Source organism: Muntiacus reevesi, chromosome 15 (genome assembly GCF_963930625.1).
Source record: "Muntiacus reevesi chromosome 15, mMunRee1.1, whole genome shotgun sequence".
NCBI lineage: Eukaryota > Metazoa > Chordata > Mammalia > Artiodactyla > Cervidae > Muntiacus > Muntiacus reevesi.
Window position 1 is genome coordinate 31302602 of NC_089263.1, and position 23780 is coordinate 31326381.

Here is a 23780-nt window from a genome sequence, read left to right on the forward strand (position 1 = left end):
TTACTACTTTTTTATTTATTTGTTTCACAAATAAGAGTTTCTTTGAAAATGTGGTGTACTGACAATAAAATTCATAGAAAACTCATGTGATCAGGGGAATATAATCACAGAAAAAAAAGGTAAGGAGATACTCATCTGTTTCCTTTGAGATTCCTCTTTCAGATCTGCAGGGATACTTGAGAATCTTTAGGGTATATCTTACTTACTAATGTAACCAAAAGTTCTGAAGTCATTCTCAGTTGTTAAGTGGATCCAGATCAAATAACTCAAAGCCCATGCATTTCAGTGTGTGGATTCCAGCATACTCACCTATAAATCTTAGATGTCCCAGACTAACTTTTGCCCCTTCTCTGTCTGCATAATATGATTACTTTGAACGGTAAATCAGCTTTTAATTTCTTTTTTTGAACTTTATTGAACTGTAGTTGGTTTATAATGCTGTGTTAGTTTCATGTGAACCGCAAAGTGAATCAGCTGTATGTTTTATATTTAGTGTTGTGTTTATGTCAATCCCAATCTCCCAATTTATCCCTCCCCCACCCTTACTCCCTAGTAACTGTAAGTTTGTTTTCTATATCCATGGCTCTTCTTCTGTTTTGTGAATAAGTTCATTTGTACCCCTTTTTTTTTTTAATTCCATATATAAGTGATATATTTGTCTTTGTGTCTGACCACTCAGTGTGAGAATCTCTTGGTCCATCCATGTTGCTCCTAATGGCATTATTTTGTTCTTTTTAATGGCTGAGTAATATTCCATTGTATATATGTAACATATCTTAATCCATTCCTCTGTTGATGGACTTTTTGGTTGCTTTCATTTCTTTCTTTTTAACTACTTTTTCTCTAGCCACTAAGTGAAATCTGAATTAGGCTGTAGACTCCCCCTGCTGGGTAAGAATGGTGAAAAGAGCAGAAAACCTAAATTTTGGGTTTAAACAGTCAAAGGTCCCACTAGGCACTGTTGAAGTGCCCTAATTGGTGTCTTTAAATCCTTGTATGTGCTCTCCACTGTGCTTGCCTGGTGGCTCAGATGGTAAAGAATCTGCTTGCAATGCAGGAGACCTGGGTTTGATTCCTGGGTCAGGAAGATCCCCTGGAGAAGGGAATGGCAACCCCCTCCAGTATTTTTTTTTTTTTTTCCCTCCAGTATTTTTGCTGAGAGAATTCTATGGATAGAGGAGCCTGGCAGGCTGCAGTTCATATGGTCACAAAGAGTCAGACATGACTGAGTGACTAACACACACATGTGTTCTCCACAGGGAGCTTTCCCAGCTCGTTTGAAGAAAGTGCTGATTGTGGGAGCACCCATATGGTTCCGAGTGCCGTATTCCATCATCAGCCTCCTTCTGAAGGATAAAGTTCGGGAGAGGGTAAGGCAAGCTAACTTTATTTTATTTGGAGGTGGGGTAGATACAGTTCCATCTCTGCTGTTGAAGCTTGCCAATTAATTCTCTACCTTCAAAAGCCTTCCTAGTTTGTTTCTCTTCCTGCTTCTGTTGGTGTGTTCACTTACATTTTCTGCTTTATTCTTTACTCAGCTCAGTACAGGTTGCCTTTTTGACTGTACTACAAGTTCCTTGAAGTTTGGACTTGAACATAATTTGGGCAGTTCCCTTCTATATAGTACCTTGCATGCAGCTAGTATCGAAGAAATGTGTCCCTTGAGTAACTTAGAGATAGCTCTCACTTCCCAAATTTAGACTTGTACAGCTTCTAATATAATTACATCAATTGAGCTGGTATTTGATTTTGTTCAACTGGAAGTACCACTCAGTCCTTTTGACCACCACGGTGGTAAAGGAGAATCTCAGACTCTTTTTACTCCTGGCATTTTCTCTTAAAACAACTTGTTGCTTCCTAACTTCAAAAGTGTTGTCTAACATCATCTTAATTCTATTATCATTCCCAGAATATTCCATGACAGAAAGATTATGGTTTCAGTCATTCACTCATTCTTTTCTCACCCTTAGAAGAAAGGGTATAGGAAACATTGATATACTCGAATAAGATAATATTGTAAAACATTATCAGAGGATTTTTTTTTTTTTTTTAAATATTATTTTATTAGTTGGAGGCCAATCACTTTATAACATTTCAGTGGGTTTTGTCATACATTGACATGAATCAGCCATATAGTTACACGTATTCCCCATCCCGATCCCCCCTCCCACCTCCCTCCCCACCCGACTCCTCAGGGTCCTCCCAGTGCACCAGGCCCGAGCACCTGACTCATGTATCCCACCTGGGCTGGTGGTCCGTTTCACCATAGATAGTATACATGCTGTTCTTTCAAAACATCCCACCCTCACGTTCTCCCCCAGAGTTCAAAAGTCTGTTCTGTATTTCTGTGTCTCTTTTTCTGTTTTGCATATAGGGTTATCGCCACCATCTATCTAAATTCCGTATATATGTGTTAGTATACTGTAATGTTCTTTATCTTTCTGACTTACTTCACTCTGTATAATGGGCTCCAGTTTCATCCATCTCATTAGAACTGATTCAAATGAATTCTTTTTAACGGCTGAGTAATATTCCATGGTGTATATGTACCACAGCTTCCTTATCCATTCATCTGCTGATGGGCATCTAGGCTGCTTCCATGTCCTGGCTATTATAAACAGTGCTGCGATGAACATTGGGGTGCACGTGTCTCTTTCAGATCTGGATTCCTCAGTGTGTATGCCTAGAAGTGGTATTGCTGGGTCATATGGCAGTTCTATTTCCAGTTTTTTAAGAAATCTCCACACTGTTTTCCATAGTGGCTGTACTAGTTTGCATTCCCACCAACAGTGTAAGAGGGTTCCCTTTTCTCCACACCCTCTCCAGCATTTATTGCTTGTAGACTTTTGGATAGCAGCCATCCTGACTGGCGTGTAATGGTACCTCATTGTGGTTTTGATTTGCATTTCTATCAGAGGATTTTTTTTTAATACGAGATCATATGAATACTAACAATACAGATCTTTGTAGCTGAGGCAACTTGGGTTGGAGGGAAAAAACTAAAGACATTTTGTTTTGTAGAAGCTTAGGGACTTAGTGACCCCAGAGTAGGAGAGGTACTCTCCCAGGTCACTCTTTGAGAGGACTCCTTGGGCAAGTTCTTAACGCTTGAATTTTATACAAGTGTATACATGCATGTGTAAGCTCAAAATATATTGAGCACCCTTACAGTCCATGTTCTGAGCCCTGGGAATTAAAACTTGAGTGACAGAGCCCTTACTCCTGTGGAGCTCATGGTTGTGAAAGGGGACAAGACATGTTCAGAAGACTGTGACTCTACGAGAACATAGAGGAGAATATTGCCTCAGACAATCAGGGAAGGCTTCACAGAAGAGGTGAGCTATAAGCTGGTCCTTGAGGAGGCCTTAGAGAAAAAGAAGACATTATAGGAAGAAGCAGCAGCAAACATCCCATTCCACACAGATTTCAAAAAAAACCAACTAGGCTAATTTGGTCCAATATGGCTGTGTCCACTATGGCAGCAAAGAGAGGAATTGAGTATTATAGTTACTTCTCTAACATTTTTCCTGGGCTTCCTTGCCTCTGGGTGACTGGTCTAGTCTTGCTTTCATTTAGAAATCTATTTTTGAGAACATTCATAGCAAGCTGTGAGTAAAAGACAAGCTAACAGGCTTAGAATTGGTTACTGTAGTATGGGGTTGACAAAAACAACCACTTCCTGTGCATTCTTAGTTGTCAAAAAGGCCAGGACCCACATGAGATGGAACTGGAGACCCTTGTATATAGTATAAAGCCTTGGTTCTCTATACCTACCTTTATAACAGGGCCCCTAATTTCAGGAATGAATTTGATATACATTGTGGGAAATCAAACCTTTCCTGGGAAATTCCTAGGATTTCAATGTTATACAGATGAAATTGCATTTACGTCTTTTCTAAGTATACCAGGTGTTTCAAGCCAGTCTTATCTCATTCTTCGAAGTACTTTGGTTCTTTACCTTCACTGTCTGTATGCCCTTCCCTCCCCACAGACTCACATGGTTCTCTCTGACCTTCTAGATTCAGATACTGAAGACGTCTGAGGTCACCCAGCACCTGCCCAGAGAGTGCCTCCCGGAAAACCTGGGTGGATATGTCAAAATTGACCTTGCCACTTGGAATTTCCAGTTTCTATCCCAGATGAATGGCCACCCAGATCCCTTCGATGAGATCATCCTGTTCTCCCTCCCTCCGGCCTTAGACTGGGACTCAGTGCATGTCCCAGACCCCCATGCCATGACCATCCAGGAGTTGATGGACCATGTTAGCACCAGGCAGAAGCGGGGGATATACGAGGAGTATGAAGATATCCGTCGTGAGAACCCAGTTGGTACTTTCCACTGTTCCATGTAAGTAGGGAAGGTTTGGGCCAGAAATAACGTTTTAAGATGCTTGTGACACCTTCCACACCTCAGTTCCTTAAGAGAGGCTCTTCCTTAGGTTAAGGAGCACCGCTTTCACCTAGATCATGGTTTCTCTCATCCAGAAAGAGGCACCTCTTGGCGCTTGTTGCCAACAGCATATGCTATGAAGTTTCTGAAGGTCTTTGGTAACAGTGGAGAAACTGTGTAGTAAAGGATGCATTTTTTGATGTTTTCCTGATATGCGAGTGCTTTTAGGGACAAAAAAAAATAGAGGCCCAAAAGTTAGGCTGTTGATTCTTGTTCTGAGTGTGATCTTTGGTCCTTGTTTTTGGGCAGCTTCTGCCTAGAGTGTTTATAGTATTATATTACTTTCTGAGGTGGAGTACTGGTTCATTTAAAATAACCCACAGTCAGTAAGAGAGAAGAGTTGCTTCTTAGGAATTTAGCCTGTGGGATTTTCCTTCTACCTAAATTCTATAACTGGTTTGTAACTACTTGATGACTGTTGTTGGCAGTAGAGCACAGATCATTTCTCTTACTGCTGCTGTCCTTTATCTTAACATGTTTTCATTGGCTGCAGCAAAAACTTCTTTTCCTCCAAGTTTTGAGATCTGTTTGTTGAAAATTAAGGAAGCTGTCTCCAGTGGGTCTCAGGCTCAAGTTCCAGCTTAGCCAAAAATATCCTCTGTGACTTAAGTTATTTCCCTACTTTATACCTCAGTTTTCCTGTTTGTAATATTTTATGTTAGACTCGCTGATATCCACTGATTATTTTATAGCTTAAGTGTTTTAGGAATCTGTGAGTACCTCTCTCCCCTTGTAATTCCTCTCTAACTTAGTGTGCTGTAAAAAAAAGTATGCAAAGAGTGAGGAAAGAGAGAGAAGGAAAAGAAAGAGAAAAATAATGAGTTAGGAAACAGATAAGGAAGGTAAGAGAGAAGAAGCAATTGAGAAAAAAAAATCAATAAACAAAACCAGAATGCAAAGAAAAATAAGGGGAAAAAAGGGAGAGCAAGAGAAAGCAGAGCATGTATCATGCCGGGAGAGTGTTCTTCCCTACCAGTTCTAGACCCCTGTATGTGTCCAGTCTTTTTCCCAGCCAGAGCAGAGGGTGCACCCTTGTTCTGGGATTCCTGACCCTGCTCTGGTGCTTCTGCTGAGGGGTCCGTAAGGTGTCATTTCTACCATGGTTCCCCTTCACCACATTCAAAAAGTGTGTTTGGATTGTCCTCTTTGCATCATCCAAGTCAGCTATTGTTATAATCGGAGAATATATCCCAATCTTATGCCAATCTTGCCTCTTTATTTATTGAATGAATGAAAACGTCCTACTTCAGGAGCTAGAAACCAGAATCCTCAACATCTTCAGGCCTGTGTCTTACACCCAGTTCCAGTAGAACTCCTTACACAGAACAAACTGTTTTCCTTGGAATTCTAGGTTAAGAAGTAGGTATCAGAGTATTCACTGTGGTCCAGGATGCCCATGGACTGTGAGACTTTACCTTTTTTCCCCTCTACATCATTCTTTCAAAGGATTTTTTTTTATTTGTTATTTTATGTAAAGGATTTTTTTATAAATAAAAGTTTAATTTTTATTATGAGAAAATTGTAGATTCAAAGATCATGTATACCCTTTCTACAGCTATCCCATGGTAACATCTTCCAGAAGCTTTGTATAGTATCACAGCCGGGATATTGATAAGTAAGTAAGTGAAAGTTGCTCAGTCGTGTTTGACTCTTTGCAACCCCTTGGACTATACAGTCCGTGGAATTCTCCAGGCCAGAATACTAGAGTGGGTAGCCGTTCCCTTCTCCAGCAGATCTTCCCAACCCAGGGATCGAACCCAGGTCTCCCATATTGCAGGTCCACCAATCTTATTCAGATTTCTGCAGTTTTTGTTTGTGTTTGTGTATTTAGTTCTTTGCAATTTTTATCACTCAGGTAGGTTTGTATATACAAAACCACAGTCAAGATACAGAATTCCATAACCACATACCTCTCCATTCTATCCCTCTCCATCCCTAACCCCTTTCTACTAATCAGTTTTCCATTACTATAATTTTGTCATTTCAAAAATGTTTTATAGATGGAATCATACTGTATACAGACTTTTGGGATTGCCTTTTTTCACTCAGTATAATTCTCTGGAGTTTCACCCAAGTTGTTATTTGTATCAAGTTTGTTCCTTTTTATTGCTGAATAATAGTCCATGATATGAATGAACCACAGTGTAAACTGTTAACCAATTAACCACTTACCTGTTGAAGGACATCTGGGTTGTTTCCAGTTTCTAGCTATTATGAGTAAAGCTGCTGTGAACATTCATGTCTAGGTTTTGTGTAAAAATAAGTTTCTATTGCTCTAGGATAAATGGCTAAGGGTAGAATTGCTAGGTTATATGTTAACTAAGTGTTTAGTTTTATGAAAAACTGTCCAGCTGTTTTCCAGCTTTTATTCTTCTGCATTCCCCCCAGCAATGTATGAATGGGCTGTTTCTCTTTTTTAAATATGTATTATTTCTTTATTTGACTCTGCTGGGTCTCTGAGCTTCATTGTGGATATGGGATTCTTAGTTGCAGCGTGTGGGCTTCAGCTCCCTGACCAGGGACCAAACCCAGGCCACCTGCGTTGGGAGCGTGGAGTCTTAGCTGCTGGATTACCGGGGAAGTCCCAGAATGGTCCGTTTCCTTTGCATCCTCACCAGTGTTCAGTGTTGTCACTTTTTTTAATTTTAGCTGTTCCGATAGGTATGTAATGATATCCCTAAGTTAAAATTGTGGTGTTAATTTACATTTTTCTACTAGCTAATGTTATTGAACATCTTTTCATGTGCTTATTTGCCATCTGTATATCCTTTGTAAAAATGTCTTTTGCCCATTTTCTATTTGGATTTTTTTTTTTAAACTCTTGAGACTTGAGAGTTCTTTATGTTCTAGGTACTGATTCTTTGTTGGATGCATAGTTTGAAAATATTTTCTTCCAGTCTGTAGCTTTTCTTTTCATCCTCTTCTGGTTCTCTTGTGAAGCAGAAGTTTATTTTGGATGAAGTTCCTTTAATCATTTTTTTCTCTTATGGATCATGCTCTTGATGTCAAGCCTAAGAACACGTTGCCTTGCCTTAGAATCCAAAGATTTTTCTATCTTTTTTCCCTAATATTTTTATAGTTTATGTTTTACATTTAATTTAAATCTGTGATCCATTTTGAATTAATTTTTTGTTTAAGGTTTAGTTTGGTGTTCAGATTATTTAGCTATAGATATCTAATTGCTCCAGCACCACTGGTCAGAAAGAGCATTCCTTCTTCTGTTGAATTGTTCTTGGAACTTTGTAAAATATCAGCTGGGCTTATTTGTGTGGGAAGATTCCTCTAAGAGTATAACGTGACTAACAACTATTTCTTACCACCAAGTATTAATAACTGGCAGTTTTTAGTATTTTGTTGTATTTGCTTCATCTTTTTATATAAAAGAAAGAATTAATTGTAAAGTTGAAATCCCTTCTAATCCTCACCATCAGTTCTCACTCCTCAGAAGCAGTGGTATGTTTCCTTCCAGATCATTATGTTTATACCCTTACATATACATTCATACCCATAAATAATATAGAGTATTACTTTATGTGGGTGGTCTTTGTAATTCTTTTTTTTTTTGCTTTTAATCAATATATATGCAGATGACTTTTTCAGAATCAAATAATACCAAAGGAAAAAAGTAATGAATGACAAACAGCAGTCTCCTGCCTTACCCTCAATTCCACTCCTGTTGTCTTCCATTTTCAACTTTTGCAGTTGTTTCTTTATTTCAGTTTGTTTCATCTCTTTCAGGTCTCCAGGAAACCTAGAGAAGAACCGCTATGGGGATGTACCCTGCCTGGACCAAACTAGGGTGAAGCTGACAAAACGAAGCGGCCACACTCAGGTAGAAAGATAAATGTCTTTCAGGAGCACTGGGGGAAATGTAAGCCTCTTCCAAAGTGAAGCTGACTAATACTGTGGTAGAAAGAACATGAATTCTAAGCCAGAGAGAGAAGGTTTGAGTTTTAGACTACATACTAGTCTGTTACCATATGAAAGTCCTTTTATGCCCATCTCATAGTACTGGGTGGAAATTAAGTGAAATACTTTATGTACATGCTGATAGCCCAAAGTCTGGTATATTACTGTAGGTACTCAATAAATTATTTCTCCTTTTACTCTTTAGTTATAAAGTCATAGACATGTCATCTACCTTACTGGTGAGGGTATATGCATCAATACCAGATGACTCATTATAAGTGACCTCTGATTTTTCCATTTAGAAGATCTGACAAAAATTTTAGACTAGTGTATGCATGGGCTTCCCTGGTGGCTCAGATGGTAAAGAATCTGCCTACAATGTGGGAGACCTGTCTTCGACCCCTGGGTTGGGAAGATCCCCTGGAGGAGGGCTTGGCAACCCACTTCAGTATTGTTGCCTAGAGCATCCCTATGGACAGAGGAGCCTGGTGGGCTACAGTTCAAGGGGTTGCAAAGAGTTGGACATGACTGAGACTAAGCACAAAAGAGATGAATTGGTCAAATGCCTATATTATTTAGTATTGATTCAATCATATCTGTACATATTAAAAATCACATATATTTAGTAGGGATATTTAGTGAAAATGTTATTCAGACTCTTCACATACATCTTTAACATCTGTTTCTTTTTGTCCTTATTTGAGCTACTTTTTGAGTCAATCTAACACAGTTTTCCAGAGCACATCTTTTTATTTCCTTTTTTAAGTGTATTGTCACTGGAAAATTTATCCTAAATGAGAAAAAAATCTATAACATTAGCACAGTTTTTTCTTTTCTTTCATCCTGTATCTCATGCATCCTCTATACCACAATCATTTCCTTCCTTCTTTTTAAAGTCCTCTTTAGTATGACTTGTTTACAGCGACATCCAAAACTTAAAATTTTGAGGTCAGCAATTAAATGGGTATTATATTTCTTCTTTTTCCTTCTGATACAACAGTTCTGTCTGGTGACCTCTATACACATCAAAACCAACATTGATTGAAGTTCCTGTTCACAGTAAAGGAGTTTAAATAGTGCCCCTTAACGTAACACACAGCATAAGGACTTGTTATATCCCTCCTCTTTTTTCTGGAGGATAATTCTTAGGAAAATCATTGCCTTATATTTGGGCATATATGATACATGAGTCAGGACCATGGGATCATGGTTTTAATCTCGTTGACCCTACTGTTTCAGTCCATAAACTGACTTCATAACCCTGTCTAGGATCCTTACAGAGGGTTTTCCTGCAGTGGTATTAGCTGAGAGTCTGCCTGATAGAAGGCAAATTCATCAGTATTACTGAGTTTTGTTTTAGTTGAATTGAGGCTCTAGAGTCAGAGATATCTGAATGTATCTGTCTTATTGACTGCTCTGTCTCCAAGACCTAGAACAGTGCCTGTCATGTATCAGACATTCAGTAAATTATTTGTGAGTGAATGAGTAAACCCCAGTGTACCAGGAGACTGTTCTAGTCATTGTGTAATTAATCTGAAGATCATCACTTCAGTTAATACTCCCTCTCCATACTACAAATATTGGCAGAGGCTTTTTTCCACAGTAAGTGGAAGATTCAGGTTTGTTAGTGAATTGTTTAGCAGATTTATATATACCTGGAATTATATTTCTATTGAACCTGGCCCATAACATAATATGTGTGCTGCTGTGGTTCTTTCTGCTGTTTCAGTTTGTCCCCAAGTCTTCATTTTATCTCTGAGGTCATTTTCAGTTTTTAATATCTAATGATTCTTCTGAAATTGCTGGTTTTAATTCCCAGTGCTCTCAGAGACAAGGATGCTAAAAACTGGTATCCTTAGTTATAAAGAAGTAGGTCTCCTTTAAAGAAGTGCCATTTCTTTTCAAAGCATGAGGGTAACTCCAAGTATGACAGCTTATGTATTACTTACACAATAGTGTTGATTGACATGAACCAGCTAAATCATTTGTACTTTTCTATGCCTTCTCACCTGGGCCCTTCAGGGTCCCATCTGAGTGCGCCAGGCAGAACAGAGGATGGGCTTTGGCTGACTGTGGGTGAGGCCTGGATTAAGAAGCCTGGTCGGGGTGAGTGAGACTTTTAGCTTCTGGGTCCACTGCATATGTTCCATTAGCTTAGTGAAGGTGTCCAAATCGGGGTAGAGCACTAGTATTATAGTATGAGGTCACTACCAGTTGCTATGGGAGAAGAAAACAGCAGGAAACTCTTGAGTAAATAATCAGTGGGAGGATAAGTTGGTAGACTGACTATCTAATGGACATGCATCCAAATAACATGGATTTGACCATGAGATGGAGATGTTTTCTTTTAGCAGTTGAGCCGTGCAGCTTGCATGATCTTAGTTCCCTGATCAGGGATAGAACCCGGCTCACATCAATGAAAGCCCTAGGTCCTAATCACTGGACCACCCAGGGAATTCCTCAGATGTGTTTTCTGAGGGTGGCTGCGGGGGTACTGACAGTTCAGACTGTCCTCCAAGTGTTGGAACCAGTGGCGAAAGGGTTGATGGGGAGTCATTTTGATCTCTCTAGACTGGAGTGGAGTATGGGTTTTCCCTAGTTTCCTGTTGAAACATCTTTACTTTTGCCCTGTAACCCTTCATGTCCTCTAATATCCATCCATCCTAGCTGTGAGATACTCTCAACTAGCTATTTTGTGACTTGAGGCTGTAGCTGCATCTGTTTGGCTTTTTTATCAGCTTGGACTAAATAGTGTTGACAGAGATCTTGTGAGGAGATAAAATAAATAAGATAAAACAATAAAAATTTAAGCCTATTTAATTTCCCTGATGGCTAATGATGTAAATAGACGGAGGACATTGGGAGATGGGAGAAGGCCTGCAGAAGAGAGTGCATCACAAGCTGTTCATTGAGATTCTGCTGAAGGTGTGTGGCTTTTGCTTTGTGTTAATTTAGGCAGTAACAGAGCCTGGGTGTTTGGCCCATGCTGTTGATGGTCCTAGGTGTGAGGTGTAACTTTCTTCCTTCTCCAGTCACACTTTGCCTTTTGTGTCTCACCACATGGACAGGATGTTCCTGCTCAGGTTGGTTGGCTTACCTCCATTCTGGGTTTGGTTCTGAGCTGCAGTGCTACAGTCCTAAGGGACTTTTTTTTTTTTTAATAGCAGCTTTACTGAGATATAATACACACACCATACGGTTCACTCTTTTAAAGTGTACAAGTCATTGGTTTTTAATATATTCTCAGAGTTGTGCAACTAGCACCACAATCAACTTTAGAACATTTTCATCACCTGAAAAAGAAACTCACCTTGGTAGTCACTCCCCATCCCCCAAGCACATTTACTCTTTGTATACTCTTTTTGCCTTTTGTGAACATTTCACGTAGAGTCATACAATATATGACCCTTTGTGTCTGGTTTCTCTCACTTAGCACGTTTTCAAGGTTCATTCATATTGTAGTATGTGTCAGTATTTCACTCTTTTTTATTGGTGAATAATATTCCATTGTGTGTTTGGAAATCCAGAAATCCACATTTTAAAAAATATTTATTTATTCATTTGCTTATTTTTGGTTGTGCTGGGTCTTTGTTGCTGTACTCAGGCTTTCTCTCGTTTCAGCAAGCAGGGGCTACTCTCTAGTTGCAGCACACAGGCTTCTCATTGCAGTGGTTCTCTTGTTGTGGAGCATGGGCTCAATAGTTGTGGCACATGTGGGAGCTTTCCAGACCAGGGATCGAACCCATGGTTCCCTACTTTGGCAGGTGAATTCTTAACCACTGGATCAAGAGGGAAATCCCTACACCACATTTTATTTATCCATTCCATTAGCTGATAAACAATTGAGTTGTTTCTATTTTTTGGCTACTATGAATGATGCTGCTGTGAATATTTGTATATGAATTTTTTTATGTAGATCTGTGTTTTCATTTCCCTAGGGATTAGAATTGCCAGGTCATATGGTAGCTCTGTATTTAACCTTTTGAGGAAATGCCGCACTGTTTTCTAAAGTGACTGCACCATTTTATATTACCACTACTGATGTTTGAGGATTCCAGTTTCTTCACATCTTTGCCAATATTTGTTGTTATCTTTTACCTGTAGCCATTCTAGTGGGTGTGAAGTGTTATCTCATTGTGAATTTGATTTGCATTTCTCTGATGACTAATGATGTTGAGCAACTTTTCAGGTACACATTGGCCATTTGTATATTCTCTTGGAGAAATGGCTATTCTGTTTCTTTTCCCATTTTAAAATTGAGTTGTCTTCTTACTGTTTATTTGTGAGAATGCTTTATATAGTCTAGCTACAAATCCCTTATAAAATGTGTGCATTCTGTGGGTTGTTTTTTCACTTTCTTGATAGTGTCCTTTGAAGCACAAGTTTTCTATTTTGCTGTTATTTGATTTATCTGTTTTTTCTTTTGTTGCTTATGCTTTTGATGTCATATCTAAGGAGGCTTTGCCTAACCCAAGGTCACAAACATTTATTACTATGTTTTCTTCTAAGAGTTTTATAGTTTTAGCTCTTACATTAGGTCTGTAATCCATTTGGAGTTAGGTGGTTTTTTTTTTGCTGTGCTGTATGACCTGCAGAATCTTAATTCCTCGACCAGGGGTTGAACCAAGCCCACAGCACTGAAAGCTCAGAGTTCTAACCACTGGACTGCCAGGGAATTCCCTGAAGTTAGGTTTTTGTGTATGATGTGAGAAGAGGGTAGGCTTGATTTTTCTGCATGTGCATATCCAGTTGTTGCAATAACATTTGTGCAGGTGAGGTTTTGGATTGGTCCTTTCACTCCTTCACTGACAAGAAGAGAAAATCCAGACCTTGAGTTTTATTTACCTAGTACATCATTTTCCTACCCAATTGGTATATTCCACACAACTGCAATGCTATTTCCTTTTTATCATTAGACAGATTACATCAATGCCAGTTTCATGGATGGCTACAAGCAAAAGAATGCTTACATTGGTACACAAGGTAAGTTAGTCTGCCGTTCACAAATTAATTTTGTATCATCTACCTGTGATTGTTTGCACCAGGGGATAGCATAATTTTTAAAGGAAATGGTAACTTGAGGTGATGCTGCAGCCTCTAGATCTTGTGAAAGTGAAAGTCGCTCAGTCGTGTCTGACTCTTTGCGACCCCATGGACTATAGAGTCCATGGAATTCTCTAGGCCAGAATACTGGAGTGGGTAGCCTTTCCCTTCTCTAGATCTTGGTCTTTCATAAAGATTGAGGGTTCTTGAAGAAGGCAGATGAGAGGTGTAGAGTTTCTTTACCAAATGTGCCTAGAAACTCATTGCATAGAGATAAACTAGAGATTTGAACACACAATATTACTACAAGTTTTTGGATTGAGTCTTAGTGTTGCCGACCCAGGGGAATGGACATCAGAATTGACTGGCTAGTGAGATTGTCTTTATGTCGAGTAGGACATAAAGGAATGGCCGTGGACTTCTCAGAGATTGAGTTCAGTCTGTGAATGGGTGTTGCTGGCTTAAGAGACTTTTGCTGGTCTGTGTACCCTTACAGAGTATACCAGTGGCCTCTAATATGGATAGTCTTTGCTAAATCTGACAGTGAAGTATCGGGCTCTAGGAGGATTTCAGATGGAGTTTCTATTAATGCTCGTGTGGGCCCTAGTACTACTTCTGACTTGTTCTCTGCCATCTCAAGAATACCAGGTTTCCTTCAAAGAGGGTGGTAAGAAATCATAACATATGAGGATAAGAGAGGCCATCATATGGATTTAAGGCCCTTTGACCGTTGTGGAGTATGACCAGCAAGAGATCTGGCCGGTACCTCCTTAACCAAGTGATCTCACTTAGTATCACCAATAATGGAGAAACAGACATACGCCTCCTGTTCTGACACAATGACTACACAACATAACCTTTGTTGTGTGTTGTGAGTTTTTAAGTCTGAATTGGATCATGAGAAACAAACCTGAGAAATCCAGATTGTGGAACATGCTAGAGGACTGGCTTAGATTCTTTCAAGTTAATGCCATGAGGGGAAAAAAAAGGGAGGGATTAAAGGAGACTAAAGAGTCGTTGATCTCCAAAGGCAGTGTGTCATCCATAACTCAATTTGGAAAAATAATTTTTAAGGACAAAATATTGGCACAGTTGGAGACTGTATATTAGATAGTATTATTGTATTAATGTTTAATTGCTGCAGTGTGATAATGATATTGTTCTATGGAGAATGTTCTTCTAAATATGTGTTCAGGTATTTAGGAGTGAACTGTCATGTCTGAAACATATTTTTAAATAATAAAAAAGAAAATATGTGTTGTGTATATATAGAGAAGGCTTTGTAAAATAATAGCTAAAAATGATAGCCTTCAAGCTAAAGAATGTATGCATACATTTTTTTTTTTTTTTTTTCAACTTTCTGTAGGTTTCAAATTTTTCAAAATAGCAATTGACAGAGAAGAAAAAGGAAAAGGGCCTTTGGATTTTTGGTACATTGTTAATTGGTCTGTGGTCACAGGCTTATTTTCCTTAGTGGGAACTACTACCTCTAGAAAGTGTCCTTTAAGACCTTAGGAAGAAATAAGAGAACTATCAGGAAAGATTTTTGACAGGTATAGAATAGGATGTGATCTGCCTGGGAGTAAGGAGATGTCTTTGGTGAGGATGTCTGTGGCATGGGTGGGCTTCTGGAGGGTAAGGATCAGCTCTAGGGGCCTCAGAGTGCTCCAAATACACTTCCTAGAGTTGTTAGTTATGCAGGAATTGGATCCTTTAGGCTGGCTCTGAAGGCCCTGTCCAGAAGAGGAAACTCATCCAGAAGTATGAAAGAGATTTCTTGAGTTAAGCACTGATCACTTAGAAGGCATCAGCACTATTAGGTCTGGAAAATGGTTGGTTTGATTTATCTGGTTAACCTTCTTGGCTATATTCTGTATTCTGATTTTTTTTCATAGTAGTTCTACTGTTATTTATGAAAGTATCTACTTTAAATATATTGGCTATATAATTGCCATCTAATTATTATAGAGACTCTGCAAGGAAAGTTTATAAATCCATGAACAGACTGAAGCCCAAAAAGGTTACGTGACCTTGGATCACACAGCTAGTAAGTGGCAGAGCCAGGATTTGAGCACATGTCTTCTTGGTTCAAACAGAGAAGCCAGGTTAGTGGATTGTTTCACCCACGTCTGCATAAACTGCTGACTTTGTTTCTTTGAGATGTCTACTATTAAAGAATCTAATCTGGGGAAGCATAACTTTGCCTTCTAAGTCTCTCTCGTATGCTTCTGAGGAAACTGTGACCCTTCTCTGTCCAGCCTGAGTCTTGAGTGGTGTTGTCAGGTGCTCTGTGTGGCAACAGCAGCTTTGCCAGTGGTTTGAATGTGGAAAACAAAGTCTGTGAGAGCTACTGTGATGCAGAACAGTGAGATGCGACCAAGGCTAAGAGTCAGAGATAGGGAAAGGGTGCTTTTACTATCTTCTTGACATGCATGCTATAGTGATGTCATGTCCATTGTGGGAAAGGAAGATGAAAATCACTCATAACTCTGAGACTCAGAGAAAGTGCTGGCATTTTGCAGTATCTTCTTCTAAACGTCATTCTGTGCATACAAATAGATGTGGACATATAAAATACCTAACAAAACAGGCATTTTCTAGAAATTATTTCTTTCTTTTGATAGTTATCTTGTGAATACCTTTCCATAGCAAAAATACAGATCTTACAGTATCACCTTTATGGACTACTAAAATTTGGGGTATGCCATAATTTAACATCCTCTCTTATTAGACATTTAGCTTGTTTTCAAGACTTGACATGCTTCTGGCAGTGTCCCCTTCTGCACAGAGGGAATTCTAGTATCATAAAATGTTAGTGCTTCTTAAAAGACTTTAGCAAAAATGGCAGTGAAATTAGCAGACTTCCAGGACCAAATCAACCCGTGGCACTGCTCTGCTTCTCTGAAAACAAAGGCAGAAAAGGCGCTGGAAAAGTATAAGGAATTATCCTGAGCCATTACTCACTTGATTGAAAGGGAGTTATCGGCTCACAAGCATCTTCAAAGTTCCTGCTGAGTGCCCAGCCCTGTACAGGTTCTGACTCTAAAAGGGGAAGTTGATGACACGGCCCTTGCCCTCAGCATCACATTTGGCTGAGATGTGACTGCTTCTCACAAAGTAAAATGGCTGATGTAAGACCATGTACATCAAATGGTTAAGCTATTTTGATCCAGCTGTGCCATTAAGAACTGAGAGGAGAAGGAGCCGTACAAAGAATGTGGTGTTAAAAGAAAGATTTAGGGAAGAGGCAGTACTTGAGTGGAGAAGGACATGACAACCCACTCCAGTATTCTTGCCTGGAGAATCCCATGGACAGAGGAGCCTGGCGGGCTATGGTCCATAGGGTCGCACAGAGTCAGACATGACTGAAGCGACTTAGCGTGCATGCATGCAGCACTTGAAAATGGGCGGCATGGTGTTCATTTTGCAGTGTATAGGAATATTGAATCACCATCTTGTGCGCTGGGAGCTAACATAGTGTTGTAGGCCAATAATACTTCAAAACAAACAAACTCATAGGAAAAGAGATCATATTTGTGGTTATAGGGGCAGGGGTTGTGGGAGAGGGAAATTGGATGAAGATAGTCAGAAGGTACAAATTCAGTATAGGCTAAATAAGTACTGGGGATGCAATGTGCAGTGTGATAAATATAATTAACACTGTTGTATGTTATACCTGAAAGTTAAGAAAATAAAACCTGAGTTCTCATGAGGAGGAAAAAAGTGTTTTTTTTTTCTTTTTAAATTTTGCATCTATGTGAAATGATGGGTGTTCACTAAACTTTCTGTGGTAATCATGTCATGATATACTTAAGTCAAATCATTATGCTTCCTATACCTTAAACTTACACAATGCAGAATGCTGACTATATCTCAAAAAAACTAGAAGGGGGAAGAAAAAATGGGTAGAAGGTCAGTGGCAATAGAGCTGAAACAGAGAGCATGAACAAAGGAATAAAGGCAGAAGCGAGCATGTGTGTCTATGTTGTGATGAAGCAAAACTGGCAGGGGTATCCAGAATTAGACTGGAAGAGAAATTCGTATTGAGAAAAGTAAACCAAAATGATATTATAGGAACTTAGAGAAAAAAATGATGTAGTCGTTGTGACAGTGAATTTCGGTAGGAAGACAAAAAGATAGAAATAAAAAAATTCCAAAGACAAAAATAATCTAGGACTTGGTGGCTACTTCTGGGAGATGAAAGAAATGAGTGAGTCAGAGTTGGAATTTCCAACTTTTTGAAACTGAATGGTTTAAGAATGCCAGTACTGTTAACAGAGTTGAGAAAGTAGAGAGAGAAAGCTATCTTTGAAGGAGCCTGGACTGCAAACATGCAGGGTCTGAGTATATCAGATGATGGCACATGGAACAGAAATGGTTAGGTAGGCAGCTGGTGATTATAAGGCTTAGATGGGGTGAAAACAGCTGAAGACATGTACACAGTTGACACCGTCAGGCTGGATGTGGTAGCTGAGGCCCTGACGATGAGGCTGTAAGAGGCTATACAACAGTGCTTCTTAAACGGTAGCCTACCTACAGCTTTATCTGGGAACTTTGTTCAAATGCAGAGTGTGCATTTCTGACACTCTCCCATATGATGCTGGTGCTGTTTGCCCAAGCCCCACCCTGAATAGCAGGGATGTTGTCAAAAAGGCAGTATCTGGGAAAAAACAGAAGAACCTGAGGAGGAAAGAAGTGCTTCCCAGGGTTACGTTCTTTGTTTTGTTCTTCCATTGTAGGCCCTTTGGAGAATACCTACCGAGATTTCTGGCTTATGGTGTGGGAACAAAAGGTCTTGGTGATTGTCATGACCACCCGGTGAGTTCATCCCTTTCCTACCGACTGCCCTTCTTTTCTACCCACCCCCCAACCCCCAAGCGTGGGTGATTACAGAGGGGAGTTTAGCTCTTAGAAACAGGGAGGGTTAGGAAAGCCATGACAAAGAGTTTGAGATGTCTTAGCTTTTTCCTCAGCTGACCCAGAGCTCACAGAGCCAGGGTATGGTGGAGGTCGGTAGATCTAACTTGTTAGTGCTTTAATCCTTGGCTCTGGTCACCTTGTGCGAGGTACAGCCTATCCTTAGGTCCGGGCCTTAACTACTTACTAGAGGAAGCACTGGGAAACACACGGGGCAGGCCACTTCTGGCCTCCTTCCTACTTATAAAGGTCAGCTGTCTTCCTGGCTTCTGAATTACCAGTTCCCCTTAGTTCTCCCTTTCCTTGCTACTTTGGGCCAGTTTTCTTCTGGTTTGTATTTGCACCTCGAGGAGAACTTGCCAAAAGGAGATGTAAAACATTTATAGGTCTGCAGGAAGCTCTTGATGAAAGGAATAGTTTTGAAATTTTGTTGTACGTATCTGCCAAAATTCAGGAACTACTATTTCATTAGTATCATTATTATTATGATAATTATAACCCGTTTTGGATGAGGGGAAAAAAATTCATGAGAATGTTTGCTCGGATTCCTTCCTCATGGCACTGTTGCAAGCCACCTTTGACTTGGAGAGGAAGTAGTGGAGGAAGTGCCCCCTTGGGGTGCTTTGGAGCCACTGAAGAGAAGTGAGAGTGGACTTTAGGCCTTTACATAAACCTTCTGTTGGCATCCCAGGAACCATGCCTTTCCCACTTCTCTACCAGCCAAGGGCTCTCACTGGGGAACAGAATGAACAGTAACTGAGGTACAGGGCAGAGAGCTCAGTCTGGCCCACCATATTTTCTCTACTGTCTTTGCCCACCCAGTATTTATGCCAGGTATGTGTGGAGTACCAAGAGGTATCAGGAAAGGGACCAAATGGATGTAACTGGTGCTCAGTAAATGTTTGCTTAATGGGTACATGAGGAAAATTTAGCTGTTGTCTAGAAAGAAGGTTTTCTTTTTCTGCCAAGAAGCAAGGGGATATATAGAAGCAGTGCAAGAGATGACATTTCTGCCTAAGGGTACAGCAGGTTCATGGGTGAGCAAGGTTACTGCTGTGGAGAAGAAGGATGGAGGCTTATTTTTCTCTGCATGTCTTCAGCTTTGAGGAGGGCGGCAGGAGAAAGTGTGGCCAATACTGGCCTTTAGAAAAAGACTCTCGGATCCGATTTGGCTTCCTCACCGTGACCAATCTAGGCGTGGAGAATATGACCCATTATAAGAAAACAACGCTAGAAATTCACAATACAGAGGTAAATTTTAATTTTTCACTTTCTTGAAACTGGGGGAAAAACCTTTACTATAAAGAAAATCTCCAAAGGGAATAGGCAGGATTCCAGAGAGCTTAGAAGTGGCTTCCATTCTTCTGGAAGCAGGATTGGGATATTCAACTCAGAGCCTAAATAGCCATATTGTCTCAACACATAGTGGCATTACTTAGGAATGAAACTTTTTATAACATAAGAAATCTGGATCATGTAATATAGGAATTTTGTCCTCTCCAGACAGTTAATCTTCTCTTTGGGTTTGCAGAGAAGCAATTGTGGAGAAAGTTGAGAGTGTTAGCAGCCCTGATAGAGGGAACTCCAGAGGGCTGAGAATCTGGAAAAACCAAAGGTAGTCAGGGGCACAGAGCAATGACCTCATTAACTTTTGCTTCTTTTTCTATCCAAGGAACGGCAGAAACGCCAGGTGACCCACTTTCAGTTCCTGAGCTGGCCAGATTATGGTGTCCCTTCCTCGGCAGCTTCCCTCATTGATTTCTTGAGAGCCGTCAGGAACCAGCAGAGGTTGGCCGTCAGCAGCATGGGAGCACGCGCCAAAGGGCAATGCCCTGAGCCACCCATTGTGGTCCATTGCAGTGCGGGCATTGGCCGGACAGGTAATGCACCGGATGCAGCTCTTGGAGCATCCAAAGGAGCTAAGGGTGGGGGAGGAATAACAAAGCTCTTAGTTGCCAGAATGTGAGTCTTTGATCTGTTAGTGGTGAATTGCCATGAAAAAAAGTTCCTCTTTAATGTCCTTTTAGTATCCCTAGTGCTAGGTATACTAGCCAGAATGTACAGTTCATGAGCCAAGTCCTCTAGGGGTTGATGCTTTACGCCCCCCTTCAACATGATTATCTTCTGATCCCATCACAGTCACTGGGTGTCCCAGCAGCTGATCTGGGCTGTTGCTCTCTTCCCATCCCCCTGCCTGGGGAGGTCTCCACCCTGGGCCATGCTCTCCATTTTGGAACCAGTTAGCAGCTTTTGCCTTAAGGGGACCAACATTGCAGGGACTGTTGGCCTTCTAGCTCAGAGGTTCCTTTGGGAGAACGTCAGAAAGAATAGGTTTGTGTTACGTCTCTGTGGAGAAGTTGTAGAGTCTGAAAATTGGGGCCCAGATGTGGAAGCAAGGCAGGTGTGGGAGTGCTGTCATTCTCTGTGTCTGGGATTGAAGTAGAAGTCCTGCTTCCCACCTACTCATCCTGTTACCCTCAGAGATGTCCTGGGAGACAAGAGGGCTTCTCATTTCTCTGGCCTTCAGCACTCCCTGTGCCTCCTCCTTGAGTCCTTTCAGGCCCAAGGCCAGCTGGCCACCTGCCATGAGGCACCTTGCCATTGGATTCATTCATCGAGTCCTGCCTGGGTTATTTGGTAGAGGGCGGAAAAGAGGAGAGGTAGATCAGGTGTGACCACTTCCTTCCTTCCTTCAGGTACCTTCTGCTCACTGGACATCTGCCTGGCACAGCTGGAGGAGCTTGGCACCCTTAATGTGTTCCAGACAGTGTCCCGCATGAGGACCCAGAGGGCCTTCAGCATCCAGACCCCTGAGCAGTACTATTTCTGCTACAAGGCAATCCTGGAGTTTGCAGAGAGGGAGGGCATGGTGCCCCCCAGCCACAACCTCCTGGCCATGGAGGGTCAGTAACTGTCCCACGAGCCTCCTGTCTGCTGGCCAGTCTTCCTTAAACTACCCTGGACACCGCTGAGCCTATAGGTTGCCATCAGTTACGCTGAAGCCATGGACCAGCCTCTTTCTTGTGTCTCCCGGCGCACGCGTGCACGCAAGGCAGCCTTTCCCTTTGGCTAGATAGATGTGGTGAAATTGCCACTAGAAAGGGCCAGCAGCAATGTGTTCTTAATTCCTAGCACCTGCTATCGAACTGTGCCTTATTAAAACCAAATTGTGGCTATCGATATTTGCCAGGGGCCCCGAGGTAAGTGGGGAAGGAACCTCCCTCCCCCCTTTCCCAATGCCATCTCCTTCTCAAGATCTCTTTCCATTCCTTCCCTTTGCTAGGATTTGATGGGGAGGTTTGGTGAGCACCCACCTCCTTCCCAGAGAGCTTGACCAAGTTACATATTCTAGAGAACGTCCTGAGTGCCAAGCACGTTTATACCTAGGGCGTGTATTCCAGTCTTTTCTGTCATTCTGTGTGTGTGCGTGTGTGTATGTGCACTTATGTGTATGAGTCCATATGTACGTGTGTATATAATATATATTGTATGTGATAATATGGTCGTATTCTATAAATACATATACACAGAGATACTCTTTTGTAGAAGTTCCTGGGGCTTCTTGTTGCAGTTCAGGATTCCTTGCTTCTTGGTTCTACTGTTTATCCTGGACTAGCTGGGGTTGGGGGACCATGTCTCCTGTTGTCAGACCAGAGTGGTGGAAGAGGAGGACACACACATCCACCCTCCATGCTCCTGCCACAGGCCCTCATCCTTACATAATGACTTCTCTCTCTCCAGGATGCTGCCTGTTGGAACCAGGAATACTGGTTTGTGGTGACACTGGTTTAATTCAGCATGGATTGCCCTTATCTAATGAGTTTTCTCTGTTTACTTTGCCAATTTTGGGAGTAGACCTCCACTGTGATTCCAGACCATCTGTCCCCTCTCCCTCTTCCTCAGGGATTGGGATCTGGGCAGAGATGAATTCATTGAGCAGCGAGAGCCAAAAGCAATCGGTACGAAGTCTTAGAAGGAGAGAGAGGGAGCCCAGGTGTGAGAGAAAGGAAACTCCATACTCTGAGGCTCCCTCCCTGAAAGAATGAGCTGGGGCCCCTTTCTCTCTTGCTGGAAGGTTCTTTGTCTTATGCAGCTTGGCCCTGTCCACTCAGATGCCCATCTCTTTCCTGCCTACTAGCCTGCCAGACCCTGGAGCTCAAGCTTGGTGGATTCTGTGTCAGTAAAAAGCTTAACCCCTGTCTGGGTGAAACAGTCCCCTACACTCACTGTTTTCCCCATTTACCCTACCTGTCTCTGTCTGCTCCCAGCCTACCAAGCCCAGTATGTCAGGGATGGGGCCAAGAGTCCCCAGCATTCCACATTCCCAAGAAAACCCCAGGAGTCCCTAAAATTTTTCCCCTATCACAGATGAGGTTGGCAGTTGATCAGACCTCAATAATTTTATACTGTAATAAGCTCTTTGAATGTATATATTCTTATTTTTACAATCTTTTCATTTTGTATTTAACGTCAATGGACTGAGTCAGATTCAGAAAATAATTGTAATGTTCATATTCAATATCTTACAGCGATACAGTTTTGTATTTACATATAAATATACCGACGTGATCAAATCCTTTTAGCTTCATCAATTTAGTAGCAGTCTGGGGCTGGGAAGGTGAGGAGGGGCTCCAAGAGCTGGTCTGGGAGGGGCGGGGAGGCAGGGAGCAACCCAAGACTTAGAGCCTTTCAGTTCTGAGAGCCGTCCACCTTGCCCCAGGCCATGGCCCAGCTCTGGGCAGACAAGGGGCACCAGCACCAGTTGACTGCTTGCCAAGTTCCAGTCTCCATGCTTGGTGATCCCCCCCCATTTAAACCTCACAGCAGTCCAGCGAGATACTCTCCCTCCCTTCTGTTTCTGTGCTCATGAGGAAGGTAAAGTACCAAGGGTTACAGAGAGTGTTACAGTGAAGGTAAGGCTTATTAGCAGGTCCAGCTCTAGAAATGGAGCTCCAATTGGTTTGCTCACAAAGCCTTTGACCTCTTTACAGTATGTTTGTCTTTGGAAATTAGTTTTAAAATGTTCTTTTCAAAGTATGGACAGTTCTTAGGTTCCAGCTAGTTGATTTTGAACCCCATGATGTATGTAGAAGACTAGAAGGGTTTCTGACAGAGCTGGTGACTGATTCTCCCAGATAGGACCTCCTGTTGTAGGTCCTCAAGTCTGCAGCATACCAGAGAGGTCATTCTCAGGGATACCCCATACATTTGGATATACTGGTACCTCTGTGGGAAGATCTTGAGTCATTTGCATCTCTCTCAGAGCAGAACCAGAAACCTTGTCCATGTAGAACCACTCCCTATGCTGTATAGTTACTTCCTGTCGACCAGTGATACCTGCCCAGTTAGAGCCATTCTGGCCTGGGGTGTTCTTAATAAAAGTGACAGCAGCAAACATTTACTGGTTGCTTAACCCTGTTCCAGGTACTTTTCAAAGTGCTTTCTAGGTATTATCTCATGC

The 23780-nt window shown here is 41.3% G+C and overlaps 1 protein-coding gene across 1 annotated transcript in view; it reads left to right on the forward strand.

The window, feature by feature from the left end:
- PTPN9 (protein tyrosine phosphatase non-receptor type 9) overlaps positions 1-22912 on the forward strand; it is a 73603-nt gene extending 50691 nt beyond the window's left edge. Inside the window, exons 6-13 of the mRNA XM_065906797.1 lie at positions 1260-1370; positions 4020-4348; positions 8189-8282; positions 13276-13342; positions 18142-18220; positions 19420-19570; positions 19992-20199; positions 21016-22912. Coding sequence (XP_065762869.1) covers positions 1260-1370; positions 4020-4348; positions 8189-8282; positions 13276-13342; positions 18142-18220; positions 19420-19570; positions 19992-20199; positions 21016-21230 — 1254 coding nt within the window. The 3' untranslated portion in view covers positions 21231-22912. The remainder of the gene's footprint in view (positions 1-1259; positions 1371-4019; positions 4349-8188; positions 8283-13275; positions 13343-18141; positions 18221-19419; positions 19571-19991; positions 20200-21015) is intronic.
- The last annotated feature ends 868 nt before the right edge of the window (positions 22913-23780 follow it).